General features: G+C 61.0%; 1 protein-coding gene across 1 annotated transcript; it reads right to left on the bottom strand.

Moving 5' to 3' along the window:
• Positions 1-1,644: 1,644 nt before the first annotated feature.
• On the bottom strand, positions 1,645-9,692 carry LOC112106479 (atherin-like). The gene is made up of 5 exons (XM_024199747.3): positions 8,707-9,692; positions 4,229-4,628; positions 3,624-3,717; positions 2,954-3,065; positions 1,645-2,347 (listed from the first exon to the last, which is right to left on the bottom strand). The coding sequence occupies exons 1-5, from the start codon at positions 9,427-9,429 to the stop codon at positions 2,189-2,191; spliced, it is 1,488 nt and encodes a 495-aa protein (XP_024055515.1). The 5' UTR covers positions 9,430-9,692; the 3' UTR covers positions 1,645-2,188.
• Between the last annotated feature and the right edge of the window lie 777 nt (positions 9,693-10,469).

Raw genomic sequence — 10,469 nt, forward strand, 5'->3', positions numbered from 1 at the left:
CACCAGGGGACGGCCCCAGCTCATCTTCCCTCCACTCTGAGATGGGTGGTCAGTGGCTCTAGCTTTGCTCCAGGTGCAGTGCTACCGTTCCACAGCAGGGCAGGCTCTGTCCCACGCCATCGCTGTCAGAGTGCAGCTCGCGTGCCTTGCGGGGGGCACAGACACTGCCCTGGGGGTGCCAATGGACAAACCTAGCTCAGCAAATAGAGGCTGCTGTGCTCAGCAGCCACCCTTTCTCCATGGCCCCTCTTCCCACAGCCACAGGGACCAACTCTCCCCTGCTCTGCCTGCCCTTTGGGCTAGGCAGCGCCCACTGGAATCAGACATGCAGGGGGCCTGTGGAGATCGGGGTTCAATTCCCAGCTCTGCTAGACTCCATCTGGGACCTTGGGACAGTCTCTAACGCTCTGGGCCTCAGTTTCCCCACCTATACAATGGGAGTCATGATCCTGCCTTTGTCTATTGGGGCCAGCACCCCCTGCTGAGCTCCTGCCCCACTCCCTGCAGCAAGGCAGCCCCTGGTGTGACACTGGGGCCAACACTGACTGTCAGGGGAGAGTGCCCCCTACAGAGCCCCCACCCTGCAGTACGGCACCCCCTCATGGGGCACTGGGGTTAGCACAAAGAGGAGAGAGCACCTCCAACAATCAGGCACTGGTTGGGGCAGTCAAAGTAGCCCTCAGGAGCATGGGGAGAGGAAGGGCTCTGGCCCCAAGGGGTTTCCAAGCACTCCCACTCCACCCCCCAGGAGCAAAGCCAGGTGAGTTGAGATTCAAACCCTTTGCCCCCAAGCTCTTACCTGGGATGGGGTCAGCACAAGAGGAAACACCTCCATCCTCTGGGTACTGGACCCTCAGTGCTGGGCTAACAGGAAGCCAGCATTCCTTCCTTAACAACCTGCTTCCCCAAAGGCTGGGGAGGGGGGGACGGAGGTGCCAAAGCACAGGACTCCTGGGTTCCACTCCCAGCTCTGGGAGGAGAGTGGGGTCGAGGGGGGAGGGGGGCAGTTGGAAGTCAGGATTCCTAGGTTCTATGCTAGTGATCTAACACTGAACATCCCAGCTCTAAAGTGGGAATAATCTTGCTAGATTTCACTCCCCTCCCAGAGCTGGGGACAGATTCCAGGAGCCCTGACCCCCAGCCCTCGCCCTAACCACTAGCCCACATTCCCCTCCCAGAGCCAGGCACAGCACCCAGAAATCCCAACTCCCAGCCTCCTACCAACAGCACTACTCATCTCTCGGCTGTCCTAAGCTCTGCCCTCCCCCTCCCATCCTGAAAGGGTCCAGAAATATGAACCGATTGGTGTTTCTCTTGTTTTTAAGATTTTTTTTTTTATTTTATAAAAAAGGAAGGTGGGGGAGGGGAGGGGAGGGTGCGATATTAAAAAGCGACTGACTCTGGGTAGCAACCATTGATATGTGAAAAAAAAAAATTTTTTTTTTACCCCACCCCCCACCCCAACCAGAGAATAAAAAGGATCCCGTTAAAACCTTCCCCTGATGCAGGGCACCCCCCAGTGCCCCACCCACCCCCAAAAAATCCCTGACCCACCCCATCCGGACAGCAGGGAGACCAGATGTTGGGGGGGGGGGGGGGGGGGGGGAAAAAAACGGGGGGCCCGTCCCCGGGGGGGGGGGGGGGGGGGGGGGGAAGAGCTAAAAGAGGCCCTCACCAAAGTCCACAGACATCTCCTGGGCATGAAATGAGCAAAAAATCCACCTCTCCCACCTGCCCCCAGCTTGAAATGGCCAACGATGCTACGATGTGAGACTAACCAAGCGAATAAACACACAGTGGAGGAGCCAGGGGGGCAGTGTTGGGCACTGATTCCCCCCTCCCCCCAAAAAACACCCCTGTAAACCCCTCCTCCGAATCCTACGCCTTCACTCCCTCCCCACCACAGTTTTTTCTACCCCTCCCCAACCACTTGGGGGTTAATCACGAGAGGTGGGAGGACGCAGCTAGGATGCCAGGGTCATTTCCATCTCCTCCCCCCTGCACCAAAAGCCCCAGGCTGATTGACACCCCCCCATTCATCTGTTTCTATGGAGACAGAGGGACGCTGGGAGGGCTGATTCCCAAGGCACCCGGGGAAGGGGTGCAGCAGGCAGGGAGGGGACCGGCAGGAGGCAGTGGCTGCTGGCACAGTCCCGCTCGGCCCCGGCTGCGACCCTCCTCTCCCTGCTCAGCCCAGGAAGGAATCCACCTCGTCCTCCTCAAAGTGGCTTTGCTGCAGCACCTTGATGTGGTACTCGTAGATCTTCAGCGCGGGGCCCAGGCGGATGGACAGTCCGGTCAGGACGTCTGTGCGCTGCATGAGCAGCAGGGACTTCCCGTCGATCTCCTGCAAGGGGCGACAGAGGAAGGGTTAACAGGGATGACGGGCTGGGGAACAGGGCCTTTCTCCTCTAGGGGACTGGTTCTCTCCACACATTGCTCCCAGCCTCGGAGATGGCAGCTGCCCCCATCCCTGAGCACTAAACCCAGGGGTGCCAGAACAGGAGGGGCCAAGGCCCATCCACTTTTCACCACAGGCCCAGCTCCCTGCCCCTCCTCTTCCCTGAGGCCCTGCCCCCTGACCAGGCCAGGAGCTAGAGCCTAGCCAGGTAAGAGCGGCCCCGGGGCAACTGTGAGGAACCTGGGCCCCTCCACCTGCCCAGAGTGGGGGGCCCAAGAGGAGCACCCGACCCGTGTCCCCATCCCCCGGCCCAGAGCAAATGGAGGGTCCGTGCCCAGACAGCTGTTATCAAGGCCCAGCTGCAGCTCTTCAGCCCCCGAGGCGCCACCCCCAGGCCAGGCCTGAAGCCAGGGGCTCAGGCTCCCCGGCCCGGCTCCAGCTTCTGGCTTGGCTGGGGGGTGGGTCCTCAGGGGGAAGGGGAGGGGCCACGGAGGGGATGGGGCCACAAGCCCCCACACACTTTTAGGAAGAATCCATCAGCCCTGCACTGACCTGCTCCTGAAAGGCAGATGCCTGCTCTGCAAATCCAGCCTCCGTGAAATAATCCACCACGTCCATCACTGTCCACTCCACAGGGTCTGAGGGCTTCTCCTTCTTCACCGAGCTGGGCGGGGGAAGGGGAACAGAGTGATCAGGGTCCCGGCCACAACCCTCACCTCCCAGGCAGACACAGCCCCCGACCTGTCTTCATCACCAGGCCTGAGCTCCCCGGCCCCATCCCCTCCCACACCCGCACCAAGGGGAGTCCCCTGACATCTCGAGGGGAGGGGGCTGAGAGCCAGTCCCTCTCTGCAACAGGGGTCCCCAGGCAGCCAAGGGCTAATGGAGGCAGGAAGGGAATGGGGGAGCTGCCAAAGCATGGGGGGCCTCGGCCCTGCCATGGGGGTGGCAGGCCCTGAAGGCTCCCACTGGGGTGGGGGCACTGGTGCAGCCAGGAGTCGCTGGGGCTGGTGGAAGCAGCAGGGAAACATGTCACATGTGGAGATTTAAGGACCCAGCCGCGGGGGGGCTGATAACCAGGGGGACGGGGACATCTTAGAGTCTGACCTGCTCACACAGGGCTCACAGATTAAGTACCAGCCCCAGCACTGGGCAGAAGGAGCACCCCCTGGTTGCAGCGAGGGGGACGGGCAGGCAAGAAGCCAGTGAGCGCAGGACTTACATGCAGCTGAACAGTGTCCCATCCGCTGCCTGGACGCCGGGCCGCCCGGGGGACAAGGGCACAGGGGGGTCCGCGCCCGCAACGGCTGGAGAGACTGCAAGCAGGAGAGAATGAGAGAGAGATGTCAGGGATGGCACAATCACAGACAGGGCTTTCACCTCCCCATAGAACAAGAGGAAACTGGCCCACCGCAGCCCTTGGCTCCCCTGATCTCCTCCAGCCCGACTGATGCCCCCCAATCTTGTCCCATAGTCCTGGTTTTCCTCCCGCCCCTAAAGTTCTGCTGATGCTCCTCAACGCTGACCTGCAAGTCTCTGCTATCCCAGCCCTGGGCTCCCCCTTCCCAGTTCTTCCAATGCCCCTCAATCCCATCTTGCAACCCCCTGGATATTCCAGTTCCAGAGCTGTCCCCAAATGCAGACAACCAGCCCAGCTGAGCAGAATTTCGCAACATCCCCAAGGCTGAGACCCGCCAAACTCATTTCATGAGTGATCTCAGCCACTACACCTCATCAGCCTCACCCCACCACAACAGACCCTTGGTTCACTCTTACCCCCTTTCCCTAAGAGAAATTCCAGCCCCTGGCGTCCCCCCACTCCAATACCTGCTCTGTCTGGCTGCCCGTAGGAGCCCCCTTCCTTCTTGCCCATCCCGAACTGCTGGCAGGCGCTCTCCCCAGGGGAGCAGGCCTTGGCATGACGCCTCTCGCTGCCTTCGCGGTGGGGGCGCTCGGAGCCCTTGTCCGGGGAGTGCTCCTCCGGGGGGTGCAAGTCCCTGGCGTGGCCACCCCCCGTGGGACAGTCCTTCCCACCACGCCTGCTGTCCTTACAGTCCCCGTTCATCTGGCTCTGCTCAGCGGGGGCTGCTTTGCCGTCACTCTCCAACCCAGCCCCGGCGCCCGCCCCCTCGTAGTCCGGAGCCTCGGAGCCCTCCGACATGGTGGAAGCCTCGTCATCCTCCTCTTCCTCCTCCCCCTTCTCCTCCGATGGCTCCTCCCCGGCCTTCTGCGGGCACCAAGAATCCAGAGTTAGAGACCCCAGGAAGCTGCTCCCCTGTGCCCTGCACAGGGCATCTTCTGGGCACAGCTGGGGCTCCTGGTTTTACTCACCATGGGGCCTCATCTAGCCACTTTTCCTGACTCGGGACCCCCTGGTAACCCAGCCCTGGGCTCCCCACCTACATCAGCTCTGCCGATGCCCCTCAATCTCGACCCACAGCCCCCTGATATCCCAACCATGGGGTTCCCCCCGCCACAGCTCTGCCAATGCCCCTCAATCCTGCCTGCAGCCCCCTGCTAGTCCAAATCTGGGCCCCCCCAGCTCTGGAGGTGTTCCTTGATCCCAACCCCCACAGCCCTCCACCCCCACTATTCCAGTCCCCATACTCCCTTCTCTAGCACTCTGCCTGCTCTAGTGTTAGGCAACTCTTAGGCAGGGCCGGCTCCAGGCACCAGCTGAGCAAGCAGGTGCTTGGGGCGGCCAAGGGGAAGGGGCGGCACATCGGGCTCTTCGGCGGCGGGTCCCTGTCCCTCTCGGAGGGAAGGACCTGCAGCCGAATTGCCGCTGAAGAAGAAAGCGGTGCACTGGAGCTGCCGCCGATCGCGATCGTGGCTTTCCCCCCCGCCGCTTGGGGCGGCAAAAACCCTGGAGCCAGCCCTGCTCTTAGGGTACAGGGCTAAGCATCTAACCACAGCGAGTTGGTGACAGCATAAAAATCGACCCTCAAACAGGAAGCTGCTGAGCTAACAAACTACCTCATCAGAAGAGACTTCCTCCTGGAGAGTGCCAGCTGCCACGGCAACCCCTCTGCTGGAGCAGACTACCGGGCGCATGTCCAGCTGGACCCATTCTTAGAAGCACCAGGACCACTTTGACTGTGGCAGCACTGGACTGGAGGAAGAGTTTGTTGTAAACAAAGGACTTAGCATGAGCTTTGGGGGTAGAGATAGGTCAGAGGCAGCATGGTCCAGTGGATGTGGCACCAGCCTAGGAGTCAGGAGACCTGGGCTCTAGTCCCAACTCTGAAACTGGCCTGCCAGGTGGCCTTGGGCAAGTCACTGCCCTGCGCCTCAGTTTCCCCAGCTGTAAAACAGGGATAATCCTTCCTTTGTCTGTCTAGATTATAAATTCTCGGGGGCAGGAACTCTCCCTCCACAGGCCTGTGCAGCACTCTGCACAATGGTGGCTCCCTAATCTCAGATGGGGACCTGTGCAGCACCCAGCCTGAAGGAGCCCACTCCCCCCGCCCATCTCAGCTGAGGCATCTAGGCGCTAATCTAACTCCAACAAAAAATGTCTGAAGCAAAATCAGGAGCTCCCAATTTAGTTTTAACAGAGCCTGTTAAAATAGCTCATTAGGATTTAGAAGATAATTACACCCCCACGCCCCTCTGCTTTTAAAAGGAGCAAAAATATATATTTTTTTAAATAGAAAATAAACCTCCCCCCGCTTTGTTCTTTTACAACCATCGTGGCAAAAACAGAGCGAAAGTCCAAGTTCTTCAGCAAAATCTGTCTCTCCTTTCATCAGGGGCCTCCCCCCCGCACATTATCTGCACAAGGAGGCCATGCCAGAGATGCCTGGTTTGTTATTGCCGGGCTGCCAGCCAGGCCCGTGCGGAGTGCTCTCATTATAGTTATATTACGGTAGTGCCCAAAGGTCCCAGTTAGAACTGGGCTGGGCACTGCACAAAGAGAACACAGCCACCCCCAAAACACAGGCAGAGATTTTAGGGTTGCCTGGCAGGGCTGCATCAGGGGCCCCGGATTGTTAAAAGATGGGAAGCAAAGGATAGGATCAGATGGTGAGTTTTCACGGTGGAGAGTGGTAAATAGCGGGGTCCCCCACGCATCTGTACTGGGACCCGTTCTGTTCAACATATTCAGAAATGATCTGAAAAAGGGGGCAAACAGTGAGCTGGCAAAGTTTGCAGATGATACAAAATTACTCAAGGTCCAAAGTTGACTGGAAAGAGTTTCAAAGGGATCCCATAAAACTGGGTGACTTGGCAACAAAATGGCAGATGAAATTCAATGTTGATAAATGTAAAGTAACACATTGGAAATCAATCCCAACTGTACAGATACAAAATGATGGGGTCTAAATTAGCTGTTACTAAAGAAAGATCTTGGAGACATCATGGATAGTTCTCTGAAAACATCCACTCAATGTGCAGGGCTGTCAAAAAACTAACAGGTTAGGAACCATTAGCAAAGAGAAAGATAGTAAGAGAGGAAATATCACAACGCCGCTATATGAATCCATGGTGCACCCACACCTGGAATACGGCATGCAGTTTTGGTTGCCCCATCTCAAAAAAGATTCTTTAGCATGGAGAAGAGCAACAAAAATGATTAGTGACGAAGAGTCCTATGGCACCTTATAGACTAACAGACGTATTGGAGCATAAGCTTTCGTGGGTGAATACCCACTTCGTCAGACGCAGTGGGTATTCACCCACGAAAGCTTATGCTCCAATACGTCTGTTAGTCTATAAGGTGCCACAGGAGTCTTTGTTGCTTTTTACAGATCCAGACTAACAAGTCTACCCCTCTGAAAAATGATTAGGGGGCTGAAACAGCTTCTGTATGACAGATTAAAACACCCGGGATGGTTCGGTTTAGAAAAGAGACTAAGGGGAAGGGGGGATATGATAGAGGTCTATACGATCAGGAGTGGTGTGGAGAAAGTGAATGCAGAAGTATTATCGACTTCTTCACATAATGCGAGAACCAGGGGTCACCCAAAGAAATTAACAGGGAGTAGCTTTAAAACAAACCCAAGGAAGTACTTCACACAACACACAGCCAACCTGTGGAACTCGTGGTCAGGGAATGTTGTGGTGGCCGAAAGTGTAACTGGGCTTAGAAAAGAATGAGATAAGTCCATAGAGGATAGGTCCAGCAATGGCTATTAGCCAAGATGGTCGAGGAGGCAGCCCCATGCTCTGGGTGTCCCTAAGCCTCTGACTGCCAGAAGCTGGGACCGGCAGACAAGGGATGGATCACTCGCTAATTGCCCTGTTCCGTTCAGACAGGTTACTGGGCTAGATGGACCACTGGGCTGACCCAGGAAAGCTGTTCTTATCGTAAGGCTGTGCTGGGCCCCTCATTGGCTGCCAGGGGGCTGTCCGGCAGGGCTGGGCACGGCGCCCATGAGCGGTTGCCGGGAAGCTGCTTGCAGGTGGGTTGTTCCTGGATGCTTTGCTGTGAGAGTAGCACTCCTGGAGGCTGTATGAACAGACCCATCCATCACACAGACCATCCAGTCCAACGCATCGCAGCCAGGGCGGGCGTCACCACCCGGGATCTCGCTGGGACAGGAGGCCCCAGCAGATCAGAAGCTACAGCAGCGCTCGCACCCTAAACTGGAACAATCCTGGACCTCACCCAACTCGCTTCCCACAGCCGCTTTCATTCTAAGCTCCTTTGACTGGTACTGCCAATGGTCCCTCCCACCCCAGATGCCCCATGGTGTGCCAGGCAGTCCTGCCTCTCAATACCTTGCATGTCCTGTGACTCCCCAGGCATGTGCCTGTACAGGAGTGAAAGAGGCAGCGCCAGGGCCTAGTCATTGGTGCCTTCCCTGGAAACAAGCACCAGAGTACTGCCTGACCCCTAACTCCCAGGCATCCCTGCCCCAAGCAGCCCAGATCCCTTTACTCCATGTGCAGCCCCTTCCTATGTACCCCACCCCCGCCCAGCCATCATTATCTTGGGCAGCCCTTTCCACCCCACACTCAGGTCCTATCCCAAGCACCCAAAGCCAACCCTTTTCTGAGCTAAACCTGCCGTGGGGCCCAGGGCACTGCCCCCTGCTCACTGCCCCTCCCCCTCCGGGACCAGAGCACCGCTCACCCCCCCCCCCCAGACACTGCCCCTCCCCCTCCAGGGCACCGCACCGCCTCGCCCCACCCTGGGACTCGCGTGCGACTTGCCCCAGGCTTCCCGCCCCAGCCACTGCCCCTCCTCCCGGGTCACCGCTCACCCTCCAACTCCTGCCCGTCCCTCCAGGGGTCGGGGCGCCGCTCACCCCAACCCCGACACTTGTGCCACCTGCCCCAGGACCTCCCCCCGCGCTCACCTTGCTCCGGTGCGCCCTGGCGTGGGGGGCGCGGCCCTGGGGCCCCCTTTCCGCCCGGGCCAGGGCGATGCTGCCGAAGCGGGTCCTTTCCAGCCTCCCGCGGGCCACTTCCTCCTCTAGCAGCCCCTGGACTCGGCCCCGGGTCACCCGGCCGCCCCCGGCCACGCTCCCATCCCCACCCAGGTAGCGCACGATTTCCCGCAGGCTGACCGGGGAGCTGCGCTCGGGGGCCTCCTCTTCTGGGGCCGGGGGCGCAGGGGGCGGCGGCCGCTCCCGGCCGGTCCTACGAGGCGGCGCGGCCGGCTCGGCGCGGGGCGCTACCCGGTGGGAGCGGGGTGCGGCGGGGACCGGTGCCCGCGGGGAGCGGGGCGCGGCAGGGGACGCTCCGGGCGGGGAAGCGCGGTGGGGGCGGGATGCGCCCCCGGGGCGCTGGGCCGGGGCCGGCGCCGGGGCCCCCCGGCGGGGCGGCTGGACGCGGGCGGCGTTGCGGTAGGAGATGCTGCCTTTGTAGCTGACTCGCAGCACCGCTCGCTGCTGGATTAGCTTCTCCAGCTCGGCCCGGGTGCGCTCGGGCTCCGGCCCGTGTCTCCGCCGCACCATGCGGCAGATGCGCTCCAGGTCCGGCCGCGCCTTGCGGGAGCGCAGCGAGTCGATGGTGTCCAGGATCCACTCCTGGTAGCGGGGCGCCTCCTGCCCCGGCGGGGGCGGCGGGGGCCCGGCCATGCCGCCGCCTCCTTGTTCGCCCGGCCGGGGCCGCTACCGCCTCGCTGCCTCCCCTCCCCCGGGGGCTGCGTCCGCTGCACCGGCTCCTTCCGCGGGCCTTCTGGGAGCGGCTGCACGGTCCCGGCGCCTCTGGCGCTCCCCGCTGCACCGGCTCGGCGCGCCGCCCCCTGCCCGCGCGGGGTCGCTACTCCTCCCCCGGGCGCGATCCCCCCGCCGGGCTCCCCGGGCGCTGCCGCGGCTGCAGCTGGAGTCGGTGGCGCGCGGGCTGGTCCCAGGCAGGCAGCGCGAGCCCCTCCCTCCCCGCCGCACGCGCCGCCGCCCGGGACCCGCAGCCCCTCGCGCGGCTTAAGGAGGCGCCGCTGCCCGCAACCTCCCTTCCCCCGGCCGCTTAAGGTGGAGCCGGCGAGTTCTGAGTCCTGCGTGTGTCCCGGCCCTCCGCCCTCACCCCGCCTTTCTGACCTCCAACAACAGTCCCCACCGCTCACACATCCCCCTCTTCAACCCCCCCCCAGCATTCATCCCCACCAAGTCCCCTCACCCCGACCGACAGCAAACTCTTCCCCATCCTCTTCCTGCTCCCTTCCCCACACCTGCCTCCATCGCACCGCAGTCCCTGCCCCCTTTGCCCCCTCCCGGGGAGCTGAGCTGGTCCCCCATCACCCCACTTCCCACACGGGGGAGCTGGGCCCATGTCCCTGCTTGCTGCTGGCTTTGGTGGCGCTGCAGAGCGGCAGTGGTGGAGGCTTGGTCGCCCCTTTAGGGGATGGGGGAGTCATGGGGTGCTTCCACCCCCCCCCCAACAACCCAGGGCTCAGGCGAAGTAACCCTGGGTCCATCTAGCGGGGGTGCAGCTAAGCAAGGCTGGCTCAGAAGGGTGGGGAACAGAGCACAGAGGTGCTCTATTCCTCTAGGGGGTGCCCATCAGGTGCGGGGGGGCAATGGGACACAGGAGCCTTTCTCCCCTAGGGGGCACTACTGGTAGCAATTGAACTCTTACCCGCTGCCCCCCATTCTGCTCCCTCAGGGGCCCCCTTGCTGCA

Source organism: Terrapene carolina, unplaced genomic scaffold (assembly GCF_002925995.2).
Source record: "Terrapene carolina triunguis isolate 2854851 unplaced genomic scaffold, T_m_triunguis-2.0 Scaffold1054, whole genome shotgun sequence".
Classification (NCBI taxonomy): Eukaryota; Metazoa; Chordata; order Testudines; family Emydidae; genus Terrapene; species Terrapene triunguis.